Here is a 25,497-nt window from a genome sequence, read left to right on the forward strand (position 1 = left end):
TACATCGCACAGTGGGCCGGGGCGAAGCAAAAGTGCGCCAAAGGTAATTTTGGGCAATTTCAGATTTTAATTTTTGTCATGCCCAGCTGATAGACAACACTTTGAAGAATACCTCAGCAAAATATTTCATTCGGGAATTTTTTTTCAGCCATATTTTCCCCGATCAGCCGCTCGAAGATGATTTTTGGTTTATTTGAAGGGGTAGTCCTAATCATGCTAATAGTCACTTCTTAGCTTTATTCTTATAAATCAACATAAGTATATAATATCATGATTCGTATTTACATAATGCGAGCGCGAAGCGCGAGCTAAATTTTCTTGGAAATCTTATGTATTTTTTCCTGAAATTTGAACATACTGGGCAATATTTGTTATCCTGAAAAAGATGTGTATGCAACTAAATAATTACTACGAACGCGAAACGCGAGCAGCAATGAACTGATGGAAAAGGTACCTGTTAAAGACCGCATGCAGTTAGCCATGAATACGTTACATATTTCAAAAATCAAATAATGCGAACGCGAAGCGCGAGCTGAAATTTTTTGACATTTTTACCTTAGGAATGGAAATTTCTAAGCACTTTTTGTAACTTTAACAGAAAAGGTATATAACTAAACAATTGATGCGAGCGAGAAGCGCGAGCGGAAAATTTCGAGACTTAGACCTACTGAACGAGTAATATTCATGTTTTGTAAATCATGAAAAGGATGAGTAACTGGGGATATTCCTTTCATTAATTTTGTGAGCGCAAAGCGCGAGCAGAAATTTTTTATATACGTTTTGAACTGATCGAAAAGGTACCTGTTAAGGACTGCTTGCACTTAGCCATGTAGACGTTACATACGCGAGCTGAAAATTTTTGATATTTCTACGTAAAGAATGGAAAATTTTAATCAATTTTTGTAATCGTGAACAGGATAGCTATATAACTAAACAATTGATGCGAGCGCAAAGCGCGAGCGAAAAAATATCAAGATTTAGACCTAAAAACGGGACACTCTATTCATGTTATGCAAATCATGAAAATAATGAGTATTAGGGGATCTTCCTACATTAATAATGCGAGCACAGAGCGCGAGCAGAACATTTTTGATATTGTGATCTGAAACTGGATCGGATTTAATTAGAGAACAAGTTGAGTATTTCATTTCATTTTATTTCATTTCGTTTATTTCCATTTTCAACAATTACAGTTTATTTTGTACATTTTAACATATAAATAACAAAACATATTTCAAGTATTCCTGTACAAAAATTATATTCAAGATTATTACATATCAGGTTGGAAATGGAGAAGGCTGCTAAAAAGCGGAGCTTGTAGAGTGCAGCCTCCTAATAAATAATCTTGTAGTTGCATAACATATAAAAATCAAAATAACAACTAGAGCATGAACCAGTTAAATTAAAAGGAAATAGGGGAAATTAAAATAGAAAAGGAAATAAGAAAAAGAGAGATTAAAGGTCTCCAGAATCCAGCCCCAGCACTCACAGACGGACCTCGTCGATCAACAGGAAAACGAAAGAGATGGAAAAGCGTACGTGACATGATAATCATGTTTGATTTAAAAAAAATACAAGAGTTTGAGTGATGAAGAGTTAAATTCAATCTGAATAAACATGTTCGCGCATGTTTCATATTTAGACCTAGAATCTAGGCATTCTAAATACATCTTTTATCATGAAAATCAAAACGAGCGCGAGCCTAAACTCCCGGCCTAAACTATTTGATATTCTGATCTGAAAAAAAGTCAATTTCAGCTCTATATTTTAAGCACAAAATTGTGAGGTGGATATGGATCTTAATAAAGAGCTGATATTTTTCATTATAATTACTTTGAGTTTTGACATAGGACCAGGACATCCTTAGGACATGTCATATGAAAACGATGACTGTCTTCCTATTCCTCTTGCTAAGCGCGAGATGAAACAAAAGGGATAATTTAATTATTAAATTAATATCTTATTCATTAATGCCTAATGAGGCTGCGAAATCTGATGATATTATGGCCTGAAAACTGGACATTTCAAGCACTTTTGTAATTATAAATAGGATGCAAGTTAACATATTTTTAACCATTAATGCGAGCGCAAATTGCGAGCTTAAATTTTTTATACACTGTCATGAAAAGGGGATTTTAATTAGTTTGTTGTATAATCAATATTGAGACGTACATAACTCGCCAATCAAAATATGAGCGTGCAGCGCTAGCTGATATACGTTTTGACAATCAGACCTAAAAAGGGATATTTTGAAAACTATATATATGGAATACACGAAAATAATAGGTACCTGATAAATCAAAATTTGCGAGCGCGCAGCGCGAGCAGAAAATGTTAATTTTCAGACCATAAAACTGACATTTTTACAGAGCACTTTTCAAAAATAAATTTGTAAATCACACAAAATAATGAAAGTTCGATTTCCGTGATGAAATTTGTATATTGACTTCCAAACTTGATATTTAAACTCCATATTGAACAAGATATGAAAATCATCAACAGGCAATGCGAGCGCGAAGCGCGAGCGAAAATTTTATATAGTGACATGAAAGATTATTTTTATTTTCCAAGTCTTCCCCTCATCTTATTTTATTCACTCGTCTCTCTCCTCTTCTTTTTTCTCTGCTCTTTTCCCTCCTTTTCCCTTTTTTTTGCTCCGCCAATGGGGGGGGGGGGGGGGGGGGGGCCTGGGCCCCTCGGGCCTCCCTGGTTCCGCCTATGAAAACCTATTAAAAAACGGTAATTTTTAAACCGCGCAGTCATCGCAGCGCACCGTGTGGGGTGTACATTGTCGTTCATTCCCCTTCCATTCCATGAAAATTACATGAATTCCGGGCATAAAGCAAACAAAATAAAGGTTGATAACGCATAAGGGCTACCCACCCCTCTTCCAGAGATAAAAGTTATTGTAGAATAATTTCAGCCAAAAACCCTCCTCATACATGTCATAGTAAAACATTCGTGGTTATACTCTGCGTTTTACCCAAGTCTTCACCGCTTGATAAGCACAGTTAATATTTTTCAGATTTTTAAGTATTTTTTTTAATCTAATGATCATTTTGATGCCATAAAACTATTTTCAGGATGTCATACACACTTTTTAGGCATGTGAGAAGCATAAACCAGCATTCACTCTGGTCAATCTTAAAGTAACACATAACACAAAGCTTATATACTGCACATTGTTTAGCGTAATTTGTCTTTTCACAGATAGGTTTTAAGTAGCCAATCAAAATTTGGTATCAAAGTGACGTCATACTGGCTTTAAATTATGATCAGTCGATTCTACGCCCAAAATTACCCTTAATTAACATGTTAAAGTAAAAAATACAACAAGGAATATAATTTTGGCGCACTTTCAACTCATTCTGGCCCACTGTGCATCGTTTACGAAAATATCAATGATTATAACTGAATACTTACTGCGATTGTAATGACTGTTTCCTCCTTGAAAGCAGTTGCGACCACTTCTTGTAAAATGGCATCCTTTGAAAGAATAAAACAACATTTTGACAAATAATAGTGTTACAAAATGAATATTTTATAGGATTAGCATTATAAATGTTATGTAAAGGAGTAGCTGAACTTAAACATTAATAAATTACATACTCTAAGATTTTATCGTATGAAGCAGAGTATAACAAGAGAGAAGGGCCATTTTGAATTTTGTTCAGTATAGAATTGCCACGAATATTTAATTACTTGAATTACATGAAGGTGATTAGGGAGTGTGTATTATATAGTTACCGTGTGGACATCAATTGAGGCCGTGGCTTCGTCCATGATCAGAATGCGAGATTTCTTTAGCATAGCACGAGCAAGACAGAAGAGTTGTTTTTCACCTACGCTGAAATTATCTCCTCCTTCGTACACCATTGAGTCTACAGATTCAAAATTCCGTAATCAAGAGAGAGAGAACAAAAAAAAATCCCATCTAAATCAACAATGTTTCTTGTGATACGAAACTATTTCGTTGGTAGTTGTAGAGATGCAAACTTGTTTTTATAAATGGTGGTGGATATATCTTTACCCGATTGCTAAGAAAGCACGAATGCTTGTAAGCAAGCAACCAGAGGACCGATGGCTTAAGGTCCTCTCCGATGGACCTGGTAATGAGGATTGATGCCGTACCAAAGGGCACTAGCGCACCAATTGGGAATCGAACCCGGATCACCAGAATCCGAAACCCGGGTCCGGAACGCCCGCTCTACCGACTAAGTTATCGCTCCTCCGAATCTTTATTTAATTTCTTTTTTATCATATAACCAAAACATTTTGCCGTCATTATGAATTATGTTTTAATCTCGTTTATATGGTTTTACATTTTCATATATTTCATTTCAACCTTAGATTTATTACACGTTTCTATTACCTAACCTCTTAAAAATCTTAAAGGTAGGTATAAATTGAAGATCTTACCGAGACTGTTTGGAAGATCGCTCACAAGCTTCTTAAGTTGAGCAATTTCCAAAGCATCCCATATCTCCGTATCAGTTCGTCTTTCCTCAGGATCCAAATTAAATCTGTATCATTGTATCATAAAAAACAACATCAAAATTAATGATGAAAAATGTTCGTGTGGTGTTCATTCATACAAATGGGTCGAATAATGCCGTAGCTGATTAACACTCCTATTAATTATAAAGCCTGTATTTGGAACCTTTTTGCGCTAAATTATTGGTTATATTATGATGGCTGCATCAGTCTTATATATTTCCCATGAATTCTTTCTATTATACGAATGTCAGCTGAAGACTTCATGTTTATTTCTATCATAATGGAGAATCGATTCAATCAGAACAATATTTCTGAGAATAATTTTGTTATGTCTGATAACACATGATAACAAATTTACCCGACTATTTTCGTTACAGAGTGAAGTTAGATTTGAAATATGATCATAAAATAAAGGGACTTACCGTACTGTGCCTGTGAACATGACTGGGTCTTGAGGTATGATAGCAAGGCGACCTCTTAAATCGGTCAGCGATAGCTTGGAAATATCAACTCCATCGATTTTAATCACTCCTGAAGATAAAATGCATAGATATGTTTCTGAGGTTTATAGCTTTGTCAATATTATATGTATACAGTAAATAGGATGATGCAAAAATCATGACCATTTTTTTTTCCGTCCTTTATGCTATACAGTTGGAACATTTATTAAAAATGGACAATGATAATTTGATATTAACGTATTCCACTTTCGGGAACTAATTTCAGACATGATTGATATTAATCATAAATAATCGTGCATAATAATGGATATAAAGGCTTACATATCAATAAATATCTGAGAGAAGTTAATGTATTTTTATATGGATCTCTAATCTTTAGTTTTACAAGAATAACAAAGAACTTACCTTTAAACGTATCGATGATTCGGAAAAGTGTTAATGTCAGGGATGATTTCCCACTTCCCGTTCGCCCACATATACCAACCTAAGAAAAATGTAGATTTAAAATATAATAAGATATGCAAGCTTACATATTAGATGGAATTACCTCTCACAATTAAAGTAATATGTTTTGTTTAAATTGATTCCTTTCTTTATTAGCAATAGTGGTCCTCCAGTCGGTAATATTTTGTAACTGCCAAATAGCTGAATTAAGGAATCAATTAATTAAGTAAATACTGATGTCGAATATGCATTGAATCACAATCAGTTTATCAATTCTGTATAGGCATTTTTTATATAACACATACTTACATGATACAGCAAATCTGTATGGATTTGCTTACCTTCATTCCTGGTTTGAAATCAATATTGACTCCTTGAAGAACAGCAGGTAAATTAGCTGCATACCTAGCATACACTCGATTGTATGTAACATGACCTTTGTCAGGCCAGGAAGGCTTTGGCGTAATAGAACCTGTATACAAATAAAGATGTTCGATTATCAAATTTACTGATATCAATAACCATGATGATGTGTATTTGTATAGTTACGATACTATGTTGAGTATTTCGTGCATGGGCATTTCTTCTAGGATACTTTTAAAGGAGTTCACCCCGTTAAAACGCTGGAATTTTCATTAAAATGGTATTTCAAATGAAAAAAATATGGCATTTTAAAATTTCGATTAATTAAAAAAAAACAGTTATATGCCCATTCTGGTCGGTATGCAAATGAAGGAACTGATGATGTCACAAAACTTTTTTAACAATAAACGAACTTTTTAAACGGCATCATTTTCTTTCTTTAAATCCAATTTTAATTAAATTTCAGTGTTTGATTTATCACTTTTTATCAAAATCACTTTTTAGTGGGTTGGAATTAGCCATTCAGAGAATTCTAGAAAGTTGTTATGTGGAGCTCATCCGGCATCTTGCAACGAAATATAACACAATATTTAATTTCAGCCAAGTTGACACTGTAATGAATTATATTGGTGACATAAATTGAGGAAACAGAATTGAAACTGTTGAAGAAATGACAAAGAAGCATTTTTTTGTGATTTATGAATAAATTTCGTATAAATTAGCATGAATAATTTTCTGGTCCAAATTTCTAAATTCTGTGTAGAACCTTAGTAAATCTCATGAGTTCTCAGATGATGGAAGAAAACAAAATCAACATCGGTTAACAAATCAAGAAAAAGAGTCATTTTCTGTGATTTATGAATAAATTTTGCATAAATTAGCACAATTAATTTTCTAATCAAAATTTCAAAATTCTGTCTACAAGTTTGGTGAACTTCGTGAAGCTCTACCAGATGTAAGAAAAAAATCAAAATCGGTCAACAATAAAGAAGAAGAAGCATTTTAAGTGAATTTTTTAAAAATACATGTATGCATATATTAATTTCCCATAAATAAGAATAAATTTGTTCTAGTCAAAATTTCAAAACTCTGAGAAGAAGTTTGGTGAACCTCATGAAGCTCTACCAGAAGGAAGAAAAAAAATCAGTTAACAAATAAGAAGCAATTTTTGTGAATTTTGAAAAATGTGCATAAATTAGCATATTTATTGATTTTTCAAAATTCTGTGTAATGGTTTTGAATCCCCCTATCATACAAAGCAAACAGAATTGAAATCGGACTTGAAACGACAAAGAAGAAGTATTTTGAAATTGTGGACGGATGACAGACGACGGACGACACGCCACGGCATAAGCTCATCTGGCCCATCGGGCTGGATGAGCCAAAAAAAAAGAGCAGATCGTGGACTAATTCTATTATATACAACGATTTACTTGAACATAAGTTGATTATTAATTACCTCGGTATTTCTCGTTATCTACCTTGGTGTAGTATTCAATCCTCTCAACAGAATTCATGCCCATCTCAACACTGGTGGCATTACGAACAACCCATGTCAGGGAATACGCAGCCTACGAAACATAATCAAACATGGTGTCAGATTTAGATACGAGGACATTTAATTTTAGAAATTCAACAACTACAAATTTTCGAGAGAAGTTTTATTTTTTTCTTCTAATCTAGTCTGTTTCCCCACCTCGGCCTTCTCACTTCCCCTTTTCTCATTTCTACTTTTTTCTTTCTTTCTCTCTTTCTTTCTTTCTTTCTTTCTTTCTTCATTCATTTTTTTATTTTTTTTATTTATCTTCTTCTAAATCAATATCTTTCTCCATCTGTCATTCTCTCTTTTTTTCTATTCATATCGTTATATATTCCTTATAAGTCATGCTAGTCCACTCTTTCTTAACGTCTCTCATCTATACCATAGATATGTGACTATATCATCTTTTTGTGTAAGCTGGAACCCCGGGGGGGGGGGGGGGCACTCAGTATATAATGCATAGTGGGTATGTGCCGCGGAGGGGACCCCCATTTTTACACTCAAATTTCCGTTCCAAGGCATAGCATTTTCTTCTTATCGAGAAAAAAAGAAGAAAGAAATCCGCTCCAAAGTTTCGCATATTTTCCGTTACGCCGTTCCGGTCATATTGATCTGCTACAATGAGCCGCAGTTTTGGTGAAAAGCGGCCGCAGAGCGCTGTCCGACCATCGCATCTGCGATAGCGCACACGGCGCCCGTGCCGCCGGGCTATAGCTGCATGCACTTATGCCCGTTCCATAGGGATGAATACGCAATCACACGCAGGCGACCCGTTCCAAGGACCCCCGTTTTCACAAACATTTGTCGTTCCGAAGCCCGTTCCGAGGACCCTCCTTTTTACAATAAGCCTGCTCCAAGGCCCCCGTTTTTTGTCTCGCCCGCGGCACATACCCACTACTTTTTTGGTCGAGTGCCCCCCCCCCCCCCGGGGCTGGAACATGAGGACTAAATGAGTATATATTGACGCTATAATTTCATTTGAAAAACACACACTTTAGACTCATAATAGAATTGAAACGTTGAGAAATCTCTTATATAGTGATAGGCCGCGGCTGTAAATTTGTAAGATTACTTTCTCCTATCAATTTGAAATACTATGTATCTACCTTGCATGCATACGTTATTGCAAGACCAACAAGACTAGCTCCAAATGTAGCTGGATGGAGAGACGATGCAGCAAGACTGGTTAGTCCAGCAGCTAGAACCATTATACATCCAGTTAAATCCTTCAAGTAAGAAAACCATTGAACAAAATTTAATATGAAAAATAACTACGGATATTATCATAAATAAAACAAAAAATATAAATAAACGGATGGATCACTCTATTCAGAACCATTAACAGTTCTAGGCCCAATAAAGGAAGAAATAAATGATAACCAATCCATTTTAATCAATAGTGATCATGTTCTTTAATATCATATAAAATGAGTTTCGCGAGTCATTATAATTTATAAGAGTAAAAGACATTAACTCTGAAGGTGCAAATTTATTATATATAAACGATAAATCATATTATTTAATCAATTTCCGACACAATCATGTATCTGATTTCATAACACAATCTTCTCACTATAAAATCTGGATTGAAAATATACTCCAATAACGTGAGTTATGATTATTTTTGATTTTGAAAACCAATTCTACAAAAACCCAGGGTTATTATGAATGGTAATATGGAATATAATTCACTATACATCTCCTTCATACTTGTTACTTACCCACTTTACTTAAAAAGTATCCTTTTCGATTGATGAATTCATAAATATCCGAAGAAGCAACATCGCTTCAAGTTGGATGTATTTCATTACAGTCGATAAAAATCAACTTAAATCTTTACAAATGGTGAAGTGATTAGACGTATGTCATATAGTATAATAGTAATCACCACCAATACCTTAAAAGTATGATAATTATTTTTATGAATGCTGGAGTTTCATACGTTCTAAAAGAGATTCAATAATCTTAATAATCTACTCAATTTTGGGTCAAAAGGACACGTGATGGTTCAGCAAAATATTAGGGAATAAACTTGTTTCAGGGGAAAACAATCGACACTGTGTATAATTTATTCATAAAATTTGGTGATATTTTAACCCAAAATGAAGTTACCATTTACAGAGTAAGAGAGTAACACAAGAAAACTTACCAATCGGATCCCCAACCATCGGTTACTGTCTTGCAGGAAACAGAAGGACACATGATTTCTCTCAATTTTACCAATGATATTTTTCTTGAATCTTTTCTGAAGTCTGTAAAAATGAAATGAAAAAATTAAAATGATCTTCATTTACACAACACTCTCTAAACCGAGATGGTCGTAACGCCCATTGCAATTGTTTGACGAAAGAGAGAATTTATCTCTTGTCCTTGTCGTTTATGTAGTGTATTACAAAATAACAGCCCGATATATTCAGCGGAGTAAGCGATGTTTGATAGACCATTGAGGATAGTTGAGAACTAAACAATAAAATGACCATTGTCGTTCTGAAATATTAATGAAGATAGTATTCATTACGATAAATAACTGAAGATAATGATAAGATAAGAAAACATGACATAAAATAACAGTATTCAACCTAATCTGACAAGAAAAGATCTGATGAGATAAGATGAGATACGATATAATTTTATTTTACTAAAATATCTTTAATAAAATCAAGTGATGACCAAGCTAAATAATACGTATTTCATCGATAAGTACTCATAAAAATGAGTTTTCAGACGAAGTGGACCATGATAAAGAAAATGAAATCGAAAACACTTTACCTGTATGCTCGTATAGTAGTAAGACCTCCAAGCGTCTCGGAGAAATGAGAGAAAACAGGTGAGTTTGAAATACTCACTAGCCGTTGCATTTCCCTGTATGGGTCAATTAAAATAAAGGTTTAAACTGCGAAATAACTTCAAACAAAGTTAAAGTGACTTAACTTACATTATGTCAAAATCAATGCTTTTATTATTCATAAACACCTGATCCAAACACGTTTTCATGCATATTTATTATTCTGTGCAAAAAAGTATAATGATGTGATGATAAACTACTACTACTACTACTACTACTAATACTACTACTATACTACTACTTCTTCTTTTTCTTCTACTACTAATACTATTACTACTACTACTACTACTACTACTACAACTACTACTACTACTACTACTACTACTACTACTAGTACTACTAGTAATTCTATTACTACTACTACTACTTCTACTACTACTACTACTACTACTACTACTACTACTACTACTACTACTACTTCATCGTAATCTTCTTCCCCCTTCTCTTCCTCCTTGCTTATAACCAAGTATATTAGTATTGTTATTTTATCTTAAATGATCTATCTTCAGTTCGCACATACACAACAAAACATTCATTATCAATTTTTTCAACATACATGCTACATAACATTATAAAGAAGAATAAGAGAAGCATACATGTATTTCATAATCATTATCAGGTGTCTAACTTACCGAGAGGTATCGATGAATACTTTCATGAGAATCATATAAGCCAATGTAATAGGTATCATAGCAACGATGAAATACCAAGAGATGATTGCGTTAACTACTACACCAGCCAAGGTACTCAAGAGAAACTTAAATAAACCCAGGATAAAAGGTCCTTGCGTCTACAAAAGTACAACAGACAAATATGTGAAAATGAATTTGAGACTCTGTCAGTTCCTTGAGAATTTATATTATAGTCTTTTTAGCGCTCACTACATAACATGCATGTCCAAATTATACATTTTATAGTGAACGTATCTGAATATTTGGTTTCATATAAAATAGACTAAATCTATTTCATGTAAAGTGGAACGTAACCATCATGACCATGTTTACAATTTATTGCATCAAAATTAAATATTTAATTCTTCCAGTATCTCGTTTCCTTCCGCTAGTTGTGTTGAAGTAACTAGACAAGGGTAAAGGCTCATGCTTTGTAAATTAAAAAGAAAAAAATTATATCATAAGCTTCTGATATGAAAGTATTTGTTCCTTTGTCAGGTTTTTAATGTGTTGTTAAAGGGACTATTTGAGAGAAAAAAAGGTTGCAATAAAAAGAGTTTATAAAGACCCCTTTCAGTGGGTAATACCTGATCAAGTTTCTGCATATCTGAAGCGAAACGATTCATGATTCGTCCAAGCGGAGTCGTGTCGAAAAATCTACAAGATTACAAATAAAGTCAAATTGATATGATTATTGTTTTGCTTGCTTTCCTACACTAGACGAAATCAATATATGAAAAGGTTTACATTATATACCTATTTCCATTAGGGGTGTGGCAATGTTCTCCTCATTCCTCTCCCAGTCCTCATATTGGCTTGTAGAAATACAATCACAATTAAATGGAATGAAAATAGAGCTACAGGCGGAAAGTAAAGGATTTATCGATCTGCTCAGTTCTAAGGTAATCTAAGATGAATTTCATTTGAATCGACAGTAGTTTTTCCATTACGTTGTATTTTTAAAGTTCATATTCTTAGTGGCTACTCACCTCATTGGTGCTCTGAGTATTCTAGTAAGCATCATATTATGTAGAGTCTTTGAAGTATGAACACACTGGATGAGTAGTATCGTAGTCCATACAGTGCCCAACAGAATATCAGATCCATTCAAAACACAGTATATACCCACATACTTCTTTAGCACAGCATTGCTTTCTTCCTACGAATACAATTAGCGAAAAGGATTTTTTAGCACAAAAATATTTGACACTGCAGGTAGACTCTATCCTGCCATTGAATTGAGGTATTACAGTTTTCTATGAATGAGCAAATATCAATAATTAAGTGAGCGAGCCCTGCACCGTCCATATTGGTCTTCAATCAGGAACATGGCACAGCTATAATGATTTCAATAATATAATTCTTGATTTTCATCGCTTGAGAAATGCAGTTGTTATCATATTAAGTGTCAGAAAAGGATATATTGTCAGTGCTTAAAATGCCCAAAACCAGAGGTACACATCTCGAACAGTAACATTCAGTTTACAAAGAATTATCGGTGCATTAAATCATGTATATTGGACATACAATATACCCGATATAATGTACAAGTACCAACAACCCGGCTTTCACACACCCACACTACGAACTCCACAGAATGAAAGTTCATAAAAAAAAATTATAAACATTTCAAAATCTCGACTTTATGATGATGATAATGATAATAATTACAAAGTGCTTAAAACACAAGTTTCAGTGCGCCATTTTTAAACAAATTGAAGTAACAAAAATTGTTAACTTAATGCTTAACAATACATAATAATATAGAATCTGAATTACTAACAAATAAATCAATATGAAACAAATAGAAAACAAGTACTACATACATTTACAACTAAAACCTTCAGATCTTAAGGAACTAGAAGAAAAATTGTCCACCATTGGCTTTTACTTACAACTGTTGCATTATCTGGTAATTTGGCTCCAGCTGACGACCATGCAGAAAGCCAGAACTGTGTTCCGGCTGTAGCAACGTTCTGAAGTATTGCAAATAAACAGACCAAGAAGCCTTGGCATAACCCAAACTTACATAGGTAATACCAGTAATACCATATAGATACGGAACCTCGATTTCTCTCCTCTGAACCGATCAATTTACTTGAAGACTCATCAATTATCTCTATGTCATTCTGTTGACCTAAATATTGAAATGAAATATCAAACAAATCATTGAAACCTATTTGGTCTGTGGGACAGTCATGAAGTACATTTCTGGTTTATCAAGAGTCGGTGTAAATAGTGCAATCAAATGGCATCATATTTTTATGATTTTTATTTATTATATACTAGTAACTCGTTATAAACAGTACAAAAGGAAATTATTCGGTTAAATCTGTTTCCGTAAAAATATATCCGGTTAGTATTGAAAACTGTAGCTAGCACAATTCTTTCACTGACTTTAACTCCGAAAAAATAAATTCTGGTGAATAATCAGTTTCATGCAACACGACCAAGATGTTAATTCTACTTTAATTTAACATTTTAAACTTTTAAGAGTCATAAGCCATATCCATGCCATGTAATAATATTGAATATTTTGTTGAAAAAAAGTTAACCTATTTACATTTGAATATTATGACCATTTTGATTGATACTGAATAGTGATCTTATTTTACCTTTCTTGGACTTCGAAACTCGTTTTTTGAGAACTTCTCGTTCTTCATCTGTTGAACTGCAATATCCCACTGCCGTCTCTATCTCATCAGTTTTGAGAGTTACATTCCAAGACTTTACAAGGCTGGGATCCTCTTGTTCAATTTCTCTCATTGTTCCTTTCCTAGCTACATATCCATCTTGCAGGTAGATTACCTAATACATTATCATAATATCATGGTCGTATGGATTAACATGTTCTCAAGGTTTGAAAACATATCAACTTTCTGAACAATTGGGATATGAACAAAGATATAGATGCATTCTAAAATGAGAGGGTCAGAACGGGTAAATCACCACACGAGTGACAGACAGCGACCTTAAAAAAGGTGAAAACGTATCACTCCATGATCCTTTAAAATTTGATATTGGCAACCTTCTACCATTTGTATTGTTTAGAATATATATATAGGAATACTGTGCTCACTTAAACTTATTTTTACAAACTATGCGACCGGATTCAGTGTACTTGTCTTCATAAATCTCCGACGAACGCACGAGGAAGCCCTCAAATTTTGTCAAATGTGGATCTAACAGTGCACAGACTCTTAACAATTTTTTTCTATTTTCATCCAATATGTGGAACATTTTCATTTACATATTTATTTATGTCTTCAAGTCATACTTATCTCTATTATATCTATGGAAAATTTGGGGAAATAAAACACACTTAGTAATTGGTATCAGAGTTTGTTTATATCGCTTTGATCAACAGCCAGACATTCATTGAAAGTGAATAAGCAACCTCATACCCAAATCACAATTCTTTATGAATTCAATATCATGAATGCCGTAAACCCGCAGCACACTGATAATAAACGTGGATTTCAAAAAGGTAAAATTATATTATTTGAAATTCGGAATAATGCTAAGTATACTGAAATAGAAAATTTTACTTGATTGCGAGCCTTTCGATTGAAGTAAAATCCAATTTGTCTTCGTATTGCAGCCGATATCAATATTGCTAGGACCAACGATTTGGACTTGAATCCACTTTTAGTCCTACAGGAAGGCTTGTAATATTCTGAAATCTCTATTTTGATATTCATGTCACCATTTGGAACTTGTATCAAACGCTTTTTTTCCAAAACGGATGGTGTAGTGTGCGGGGGGCTGCGATAGGATAAAATATTGTAACCGCTTCTATACTAACCTGATCAGCGTGATCCAAGTATTGCACCTGATGGGTGACAAGAACTACAGTTCTTCCTTCCTCAATCAAGAAATCCAGAATACCTTTGAAGAACATATGACTACCAACATGCACATCAAGAGCAGATAATGGATCGTCCTGAGAGAAAGAGGGTGATCAAAATAAATTAGGGTGTATGAGGGTGTGTTTGTGTGTGGTATACGTGTATATATGTTAGAGAGATATGTGGTAATGAGAAAAAATTAAAGGAGAGGGAGAGACAGCGGGAGAGATTAATTTTAAAAAAGAAGAGATAATAGAGAACGAAAGATAATTGATGAATAAAGTTGTGTGTTCACGAGTCTACTTGGATCAACTTTTCATGAATTAATCTTATATATTCGATGCTTGAATATAACAATATAAACGGATATGGAAAATTAAGTGTCTTTATATTGACTACACCATGTGATCAATCACATTGTTTTCTTATCAAAGAAGGCTACTTACTAAAATGACGACATCATATGAGCTATACATTGCCCTCGCGACGCTGATGCGTTGCTTCTGACCTCCGCTAAGGTTGATACCTTTCTCACCAATCTCCGTTTGGTCTCCCATTGGAAGAATGTCAATGTCTGGTTGCAGGCAACAGGCATGCAATATCCTTTTGTATCTACAGGAAAACGGGTAAAATAAAGATTCATATTATAAGGGGTTGTAGTACATGAAAAGCAAATAAACAAACCCAGAAACACATAAAAAAAATATATAACAAATAAAAAGCCAAAACTAGAGGAAGCCACTCACAGACTAAGGCAAACACCCTTGCCCACTTACACGTTTATACATCCATGTATATACATCCACACGTAATAAACCCACACACGCGCACCAACATGTATCGATATCCACACCTTTACGCACCTTCACACAGTACCTCCTTACACACTCCCTCCCCACTCTCACTTTCATACTCCCACACATTAACGCATCCCACACCCTCAACTATATACACACTCAACACACTCCAACATTCGCAGACATTCACGCACACCAACATCCTCACATTATCCTCATTTACAACTTCCGCCATCCCCATTTACACTGCCCAGCCCCATCAGTTTACGCACACCCACACACACTCCCACACTCACAAACACCCTCGTCGACCCCTCCACACAGGTAGGCACACAGAAATAGGTAGGATCGGATCCATTTGCCATGAGATAAAGCACTCCGTAAAACATTTGGGTACCTTTTGTAGTTGAAAGGTTTTCCAAATAGGATATTGTCCTTCAGGCTAGCATTGATGAGCCACGCTGTCTGTGCCGCATATGCAACTCCGATCTTTTTGCTGGAGAGATAAATAGACCCCGGGAAATAAACACACGAAAACATTCTTACTTGCATAAAAATAATGTTGCATTTTCTACTATTTGTGTGAATGTGAATATAAAAACAAATAGACTAATTCAATCAATATCAAAAATTAGAAAAATAAGAAAGAAAAAAGTATCTGTCACAATCGGAAAAATAGAGTTATAGAGTTTGGAGGAATTAGAGAAAAGATAGATGGCGTCGGTTTAAAATCCGTGCTTTCTCCATTATACAGTTTTTACTGATCATATCACGAAGGAGTAATAATTTGAACTTAAAAATTTAAAGAGCCGAAAAATTAGTTTACCTTCGTTGCTTGATATCTCCATTCAATGTGATCATTTCATCCAACATGGCTGCCAAGAGAGAAGATTTACCCGCTCCTATCCTACCAACAATCATTGTAAGTTTACCTGTAACAAAGTTATTAGTACAGTTATCTAAACATTATAATGATATCAATTCACATAACAAGTGGAGCGTCTCTGGCAGTCTCACCTCCATAACGCGATTTAATATAGCAGCAGTGCTGACTTTGAAAACTACTATAAAATAATTATTCACAAAAACACAATTTATATAATGATACAATATTTAGAAATACTAGTATTTGATTACCCTTATGACCAGGTTTCATGAACTAGGTATATATACATTCTAAGTTATGATGACATTTTAAAAACTTTATAAAAAAAAATCGGTTAAGATTTAATGTTGACGCCGCCGTCGGAAAAGCGCCGCCTATAGTCTCACTCTGCTATGCAGGTGAGACAAAAATACGAAGAAACAAATATTTAAAAAAGGCGTGCATTTATTTGAAGCAAAATGGATTGAGCTAATATTGCTCATGGATTTAAAATTTTGAAGTGACTATGAATACAAATGGGGGAATCATTTTTTCCTTTGTAATATTAACAAAAGCACAATTTCTAATGACTTCTCTAACTTAGACAATAGCATCGTACGCAATATTTACACAGCTACAGAACTCTCCTTTACAATGTGTAAAGTAAACTGTGTAAACTCCAAGTATTATGTAAGCCTATATGTTTGCTTTATTTAATAATTATCAATTATGCTATTGAATGCTAAGCGATATTATTATTTTTCAAATGAAACTTGCCTGCAAGAATATCAATATTCACGTTGGATATTATCGGTGTCCGAGTCTCTCCACTCCATGAGAATGACCCATTGGTCACCTGCATGTTAACATAAAAATAAGAAACATTCAATTATTTGTTAACTTATACTAATGAAACGGTTACACTTCGTAATTCCGAAGCTTCGTAATTCCGAAGGTTCTTTATTCCGAAGGTTCGTAATTCCGAAACACGTAAATTGCCTATACCTCGATGTTCGTTAATCCGAAAACGAAAAAGGGCTCGTTAATCCGAACATTTGTGGCATTATTCCGACGGTTCGTTATTCCGAAGGTTCGATAATCCGAAAACGAAATAAGGTTCGTTGTTCCGAAGGTTCGATAATCCGAAAACGAAATAAGGTTCGTTGTTCCGAAGGTTCGTTAATCCGAAAACGAAATAAGGTTCGTTGTTCCGAAGGTTCGTTAATCCGAAAACGAAATAAGGTTCGTTGTTCCGAAGGTTCGTTAATCCGAAAACGAAATAAGGTTCGTTGATCCGAAAACAAAATAAGGTTCGTTAATCCGAAAAATGAAAACCGGGAAAGCAGAGGCAGAGGCAAGTGGGGGGGGGGGCGGGGGACACTGTTGCCGTTCAATTGTTATGAGGATGGGAAGGCAAGGGCGGCCGAACGAATTTTCGTTCGAGGGGTAAAGCCAAAAAATTAAACTCATACGTCAAAATGGGCACTTTGGTGATATTTTACCTTAAGATTATCATCTGCTTGAAGTCATTGTGTGTTTGATAGTGATTAAGTAGAGAAAAACTTTTTTGAAGTGACTTCTTATTATGGCAAAATGTATATTTAGGCTTTATTTTTCGGGAGAGAGTATAATGAGCGAGCGGCTTGGTAAAAAAAAATTAAAGGTGAAGTTGTAAAACTCGTTTAGGGGTCAATTATTCTTAAAATGGCATTATTGCGAGCGTAAATCACAAGCTAAAACTTAAGGGTATTTCAATAAAAAATGAAAATAAGTTTTTGAAAATCCGAGCAGATTTCTGCTGTCATTAAAAAGATGTGCATCTAACTAAAGAATTAACACGAGCGCAAAACGCGAGCTTAAACATACTGACAAGAAAATGAACCTGTTAAAGAAAGCATTTAGTGATCTCTTTAGGATACATATTTCTCCAATCGAATAATTGAGAGTGCGAAGCGCAAGCTGAAAATTTGCAATATTCCAGCCTGAAAACCTAACTTGTATTCTTTAAAAAAGTATTTTATTTCGAAAAACATGAAAAACAGCATATTTATTTTTGAAAAAGGAACTCTCCCATTTTGGAAAAATATGCATTTCCCTGTTTTTTTATTTCATTTTTGGGGTGCAAGTGCCCCCTGCCTCCCTCCCAGCGGATCCAACTTTTGTCAAATAGGGGGGGGGGGGGCAAATTTTTTTTTCAGCCATGTTTTCCTCGATCGGCAGCTTAAAGTTGATTTTTGTTTCTTTCTTTGAAAGGGTAGTCCTAACGGCAGTCAATAATTAGCTTTATACTTATAAAATAAAGTAAATATGTAACATGATAAACCCTTTTTAAATAATGCGAGCGCGAGCTATTTTTTTTTTTGATATGATGGGCAATATGTTTGTGATCTTCAAAACGAGATGCCTATGTAACTAGATAATAACTGCTAGCAAGAAGCGCGAACAGAAATTTTAAATATAAGCTCTGACCTGATCTAAAGGGGACATTTTAAGAACTTTTTGCAGTTAGCCATGAAGACGATGCGTGTTTTTAAACCAGTGGCGGCGGAACGTATTTTTATGTGGGGGGAGGCATAGCCCAAAAAGGGGCCAATAGGGGCATTTTGGTGCAAACGAATATTTTCGCCATAAGATTATCATCTGTGTAAAGAGGTTGTGTGTTTTGTAGTAATTAAGTTGAGCAAAAATTTTTAAGTGATCTCTGATTGATAAGTTATATATTTACGTTTCATTTCTGCGAGCGTAGCGAGCAAGCGGTTTGGGGAAAAAAAATCAAATCTGAAGATGTAAAATTCACCTTTTTGGTCAATTACTGTTAAAAGGGCATCCTTGTGAGATGTATATATAAGCTTAGTATATATATTGAATCTGTCCTTAAAGTCTTCTGTATACCCTGATGCTTGGAAAATAGCCAGAGTCCAACCGATTCCAAAAGGAGGGGATTCAGCCACACTGAAAAATTACAGGCCTGTATCTATACTGCCGATTTTATCTAAAATAATCGAAAGGGCAGTGTATTTAAACGTATTTGATTATATATCTCAGAAAGACTACTTATATAAGAATCAGTTTGGGTTTCGCCCTAAGCATTCATGCGAAACAGCTTTATTATGCATGGTGAATCAATGGTCAGAGAATGTAGATAAAGGACACCTGAATGGTATAGCTTTTATAGACCTTCGACGTGCATTTGATACGGTTAACCACTCCCTACTATTAGATAAATTATATCAATATGGATTCTCACCTAGTGTCATCAAATGGTTTGATTCTTACTTGAAAAACCGCCAACAATATGTATCTTTAGGAAAAGAAAAATCTACTCTACGAAACATTACAATGGGTGTGCCACAGGGTTCGATCTTAGCCCCGATACTTTTCACTTTATTCATTAATGATCTCCCAAACGCTATACCAAATGGCACCGTTTACATGTATGCTCACGATACTACTATTTCTGTTTAGGGGGGATCGAAGCAAGAGGTTGAGCTAAAACTGTCAAAAGCTCTTAGGGATTTGGACTCTTGGCTCAATAAAAACAAGTTGATTTTGAATAGTGACAAGACCAAAACGATGCTACTAGGATCAAAACAAAAGCTAAGGTCACTAGACAGCAATATGCTATCGATAGTGTTAAATGGATGTCAATTGGAATGTGTAAATGAATATAAATGTTTAGGAGTTATCATAGATAACAATCTCGACTTTAAAAAACACGTTGACAGCATATATTTAATTGTAAAACAAAAACTAGGAACTATTCGCCGCTGTAAACAGTATTTTGATAAAGCACAATTGAATAAGCTGTATTGGGCTTTTGTAATGCCCCATATAATGTATTGCTGTACCGTCTGGTCGGAAATATCTAAAATTAATCACAGTAAGTTCGAGAGATTACATAAGAGGGCAGCATACATGGTATCTAACTTCTCTTGGGAAACTCCATCTGAACAAATTTTCAAAATATTATCCTGGCCCAAAATACGCAATGTCTTTTTTGGAGCATCTCGCTTAATGGTTCATAAATGTTTACACGAAGCTGCTCCCCAGGTGCTTTGTGATAAGTTTATTTATATAGAGAAAATATCCTCCCGAACAACTAGAAGCACAAATAAGATGATAATCAGGGTGCCATATGCTCGTACAACCTTTTATCAGAAATCATTTTTTGTCACAGGCCCATTACATTGGAATAAACTACCCGAACACCTCCGATTCATAGAAAACATTAAACAGTTCAAACGGGAAATGGCTAAATGGGAAAAAACCTTTAATATGTAATAGGGACTAATGGTGGAATCTATTTTATTCTTTCTCCTCATTTTGTACATATTTTATCTCTTTTCATGTGTATATAATGTTTTCGTTTAGTTTTAGGTAACATCTGTACAGTATCATATTTTATTTGTTCTGTTATTTTCCATAGTTAATTATGCTTATTTCATTTCATTTTTTTTTTCAATATTAGTATTTATGCTCTATTCTTTGTTTATATTTGAATATGTTACCATGTTTTATATTTGTGTTTGTTCACGAAGGGCCTCAACGAAAACCAGCTTGTTGCTGATTGAGCAACCCTTCTTTTAAATATTTGAAATAAATAAATAAATAAATAAATGTTGCGAGCGGATTACGTGCTCAAACTTTTGGAAATTTCATGTAGGCCTAAAATGATAATAATGATAATAATGATATGGATATCCAGGGAAGCCACTTCAGTTCTGAAAACTGTTCTCCCAGCTATTATTATTATCCCGGCTTTAGCTGGGCTGCCTAGGCGCCCAAAGGAAGGCATTAACGAATTTCTACCGGGTACCCATTCACCACACCTGGGTTGAGTGCAGCACAGTGTGAATAAATTTCTTGCTGAAGGAAATAATGCCATGACTTGGATTCGAACCTACGACCCTCTGCCTTAAAGTCAGAAGACTTATCCACTGGGCCAAAACGCCCCACATAAAAAGTAAACGTTCCGATTTTATTTCGTAATCATGAAAAAAGGATGCGAATTTAACTAAAGAATCAAACGCGAGCGCGAAGCGCGAGCTTAAATTTTTCATATACTGACCAGGAGAAGAACCTTTTGCATTTGGTGACTCATGAATGGGATATGTGCTAGGCCTACATATCTCACCAATCGATTAATGCAAGCGCGAAGCTCGAGCTGAAAATTCTATCCATGAAACTGGACATTCTAGGAATTTTATTTCACCAGGATCAGAATGACTACCTTAATGAGCAATAATTAGTGCGAGCGCAAAACGCGAACCAAAAATGTGTGATATTCCAACCTTAAAAGTGAACATTCTATGCATGTTTTGTTACCAAGAACTGGACGAATACCTTATACCAAATAAAAAATTGATGAGGAGCGAGCTTCTTTTTTCTTTTTCTTTTTTTGAAATTTCATGATGGCCATTTTCTAGTCAATTTAAACAGATTATTGTGCTCACGATTCGATTTTTGTAGCTTTCAGTGAGATACGCGATTACGCATTCTTTTCATGATTACAAAAGTACTGAATATGGAAAAAATGTTAAGCTTGCGCTACGAGCTCCCATCATTTGATTAGAGAGATTTATATCCCATTCCTGAACTCCAAGTAATAATCTTTGAATTTTTCTTGTCAGTCGGCCACTCTGCCTATCTGCCTATATATATATATATATATATATATATATCATAATTGGTATGGTGTCGAAAATCTGTCTATCTGACGGTCAATCGTATCGGGGTCGCCCTAGCCACTAACCCGTCTCTGTGGCCTAGTGGTTAAGGCACCGGCGTTCAAAGCTGGGGGCCCGGGTTCGATTCCCGGCAGAGACATTTTTTCGGCATCACCAATTTTTCCAAAGGGTAGATAGCTCTGGGGAACCTTGATTTAAGCTACGCCTACCATTGTTCTCTTCATCCATTTCTTTCACACAATATTTAAATAAAAGAGTTGCCAAAGCTGTAGTACATGTATAACTTCACACATGTTATATATATTCAAATATTTAAAACGCTTTGCATTCGCATTAATTGTTTAGATGCTCACCCTATTCATGATTACAAAAGGAGTTTAAGTTGCTAGAGCTAAATCGCCCATGCTCCAAAATCTTGCTCGCTTCACTCAGGGGTGGCGGAACCGGGGACAGGGGGGGGGGGGTGGACTTGCCCCAAAAAAATCTCGTCGGAAAAAAGTGACCTTTTTCAAAATGGAATACCCTTTTGGGCTCGCGCTTATTAGCACTTGCATCAATTTTTTTTACAAGAATGCTTAGAATGTCCAGTTTTCAGGTTGGAAAATCGGAAAAATTTGGCTCACGTTTCTCGCTCGCATCAAGTATTGTTTATTAAGGAACTCATTCTATTCCTGGTTACAAAAAAAATGTATAAAATGTCCAGTTTTCAGGTTGGAATATCACAAATTTTAAGCTTGCGGTTCGCGCTCTCATTATTTAGTTCGTGAGATATACTATCCATGAGTCACTAAAAGCAGTCCTTAAAAGGTTACTTTCTAAAGCCTGTTGCATAAAACTTTTTACCTGAGAAAACTCTGGTAAAAACTGAAAACTAAGGTTAGTCCGATTTCCGCCATTGACTTTAATACAGGGCAAAAACTCCGGTAAAAACAATCTGAGTTTTCTCAGGTAAAAAAGTTTTATGCAACGGGCCCCAGGTCAGTATATAAACAAATTACAGCTCGCGCTTCGCGCTCGCGTTAATTCTTTAGTAAGATACACATCTTTCTCACGATTACGAAAAATGCTCAGAATGTTTAAGTTCAAGTTTTGTTACATGAAATGTCTACTAGTTTGAGCTTGCGATTCGCGCTTTCAAATTTCACAAGGATCATTATTAGTATTATTTTTATTACCAGCAGAAGCTGTTATTAAAAACGACATCCCCTCCAATACAAACCCTATTATCTGGAGGTTACTCGCACGCGACCAACAAAGATAATCCCCTGCATCCTTAAACCATTTGCTAAAGGCAGCAATTGCTCAGATAAAATCGAAATTAGCATATGCTTGATCCGGGCGCCTATTCTTAATGAAATACATGTTTTTGGCCACAACACACACATGTATCATCGATCGTTATTACTATCATTGCATAACATCGTGTTATCTTGTAATGACAACACCGTGTTTGTTACCAAAATAAATAATTTTTATTTTCGGAAATACGAACCTTATTTAATTTTCGGATTAACGAACCTTATTTCGTTTTCGGATTGACGAACCTTCGGAATTACGAACCTTATTTCGTTTTCGGATTGACGAACCTTCGGAATTACGAACCTTATTTCGTTTTCGGATTAACGAACCTTCGGAATTACGAACCTTCGGAAATACGAACCTTCGGAATAACCGAACCTTCGGAATTACGAAGCTTCGGAATTACGAATGTATGTGAATGAAACATAGTAAAATCCGGGGGGGGGGGGTACTCGCATGAAAATTGCATACGGGATGTGCCGCTCCAGTGGATCGCTTTTTGCACACAAAAAATCCTTAGACATGGGTCTTGCTATTGCAAGAAATCCTTAGCCATGAGTCCTATTCCCGGTCCTATTTTTCAACCGAATAACCTTTAGAAATGGATCCGTTTCTGAAAAAAACCACAAATCCCCAGGAAAAGCCCCGGAAATGTCTATGTTAGTCACGGTCTAGAGTACGAGTAGCCAGGACCCCGGGACGAGTAGATTCTACCTGTAGTATTTCCACATCTTAGTATGATAGCATGGGGCACCAGGGTACGTCACTCTTTGCATATCTGGTACACTCGGCCGCCCGTATACAGTTTACAAATAATGCACGTAAGCGCGTGCATGCAGGGCCGAATAATGAACGATGTGCGAGAAGAGCCAATGGATATACCGCACCGAGGTCCGCAGGACCAAGGAGTTACCCTTGGCAGGACCGAGTGCGGTATATCCATTTGGCGAGTCGAGCACAGAGTTCATTATTTAGGTCCTCTATGCACAAGAATGCGTGCATTGTTTGTTTTATGTAACCCCTCTCCTCCCCATGTTACTGAGTTGCCCCGAATGCTATATTTGATCTAAATTCTAGATAATTCTAGACCTCGTACTATCCTGCACTCTGACGTCAGATAGTACTTTTGGTATGACATCAGAGTGCAGGATAGTGCATTTTGGATGCAATAGTGCGATTCGCTGAATATCATGTGATCCGATTTGGACCAATCAGATTACAGAACATTCTTGGGAGTTGTATAATACCGTACATAATATAGCGCATGCATTTTTTTTTGCATTGCACAATGGGTTGCATTGATATCATACCCATGCAGCTGCGGCGCAGGGATTTACCCGGGAATTACGGCCTGATGAAGTATTTTTCTTTTTGTGATGGTCTCATTGCTAAAAAAAAATTATCTTGAAAATGGGTCTATGATTTAAAAAAATTTCTTAGGCATGGGCCTGTATTTTGAGAAAAATCCCTAGGCATGGGTACCTGTTCACGGTCAAATGACCCTGAGAAATGGGTAAGGGTTTCAAGCCCGAGCCTCACACCCCGTCCAATCATAATCCAAGCACCCCCAACCCCAGGAGTAAAATACTCTGCACGGTAGCCCAAAGCAATTGAATCTGATACCAAATGCGATATAAATTATATACTAGTTCTAGCATAGTGCTGCACTCGACCCTTGTGAGATAAATGGGTAGGGAAAAGCGGGGCGAGTCCGCCCCTTTTTTCACGCTCTTCTAGAATCGTCATTTCTTTAGCAGGAATGTCGTGTGTTAGGATGTATAAAGGTATAATATCTACCTAATACATTATTTTCGGCGAAGACATGCATAGGTTTTGGCAAAAATAGGCCGTAAAGAAGATTTTCGCTGCAGGGCGAACCTGCTCCACCCTGGGGCAAGTTCGCTGGTTAGGCGGAGTGAGTTCGCCCAAAGGGAAAACAGTGATATATGAAACAAAATGATGTATTCAAAGACACTAAACATTTTTTTCATATTGGAACAACAACGACTTATAATTCGATAATCTTTAAAAAGTTATTATGATTTAGCATATATACCGACATACTTGCATGTCATGTCATGTTTATAAGGATATTTTTATAGGCCTATGGGTCTATTGTGTAGATAAAAGTGGGGCGGACATGCCCCGTCGCAAAAGGAGCGAACTAGCCCCCCCCCCCG

The 25,497-nt window shown here is 35.6% G+C and overlaps 1 protein-coding gene across 1 annotated transcript in view; it reads right to left on the reverse strand.

Annotated features, from left to right (window-relative positions):
- The window catches only part of LOC135153670 (ATP-binding cassette sub-family C member 9-like), a 37,349-nt gene that overhangs the window by 4,915 nt on the left and 6,937 nt on the right, over positions 1–25,497 (reverse strand). The window contains exons 10-29 of the mRNA XM_064097654.1: positions 17,109–17,187; positions 16,293–16,398; positions 15,864–15,962; positions 15,116–15,281; positions 14,627–14,764; positions 13,437–13,629; positions 12,717–12,958; positions 11,811–11,980; positions 11,409–11,478; positions 10,783–10,940; positions 10,075–10,167; positions 9,455–9,557; positions 8,412–8,531; positions 7,225–7,336; positions 5,744–5,874; positions 5,364–5,442; positions 4,920–5,028; positions 4,420–4,523; positions 3,748–3,881; positions 3,424–3,486 (exon numbers count right to left, since the gene is read on the reverse strand). Coding sequence (XP_063953724.1) covers positions 3,424–3,486; positions 3,748–3,881; positions 4,420–4,523; positions 4,920–5,028; positions 5,364–5,442; positions 5,744–5,874; positions 7,225–7,336; positions 8,412–8,531; positions 9,455–9,557; positions 10,075–10,167; positions 10,783–10,940; positions 11,409–11,478; positions 11,811–11,980; positions 12,717–12,958; positions 13,437–13,629; positions 14,627–14,764; positions 15,116–15,281; positions 15,864–15,962; positions 16,293–16,398; positions 17,109–17,187 — 2,469 coding nt within the window. The remainder of the gene's footprint in view (positions 1–3,423; positions 3,487–3,747; positions 3,882–4,419; positions 4,524–4,919; positions 5,029–5,363; positions 5,443–5,743; positions 5,875–7,224; positions 7,337–8,411; positions 8,532–9,454; positions 9,558–10,074; positions 10,168–10,782; positions 10,941–11,408; positions 11,479–11,810; positions 11,981–12,716; positions 12,959–13,436; positions 13,630–14,626; positions 14,765–15,115; positions 15,282–15,863; positions 15,963–16,292; positions 16,399–17,108; positions 17,188–25,497) is intronic.

Source organism: Lytechinus pictus, chromosome 3, assembly GCF_037042905.1.
Source record: "Lytechinus pictus isolate F3 Inbred chromosome 3, Lp3.0, whole genome shotgun sequence".
Taxonomy (NCBI): domain Eukaryota; kingdom Metazoa; phylum Echinodermata; class Echinoidea; order Temnopleuroida; family Toxopneustidae; genus Lytechinus; species Lytechinus pictus.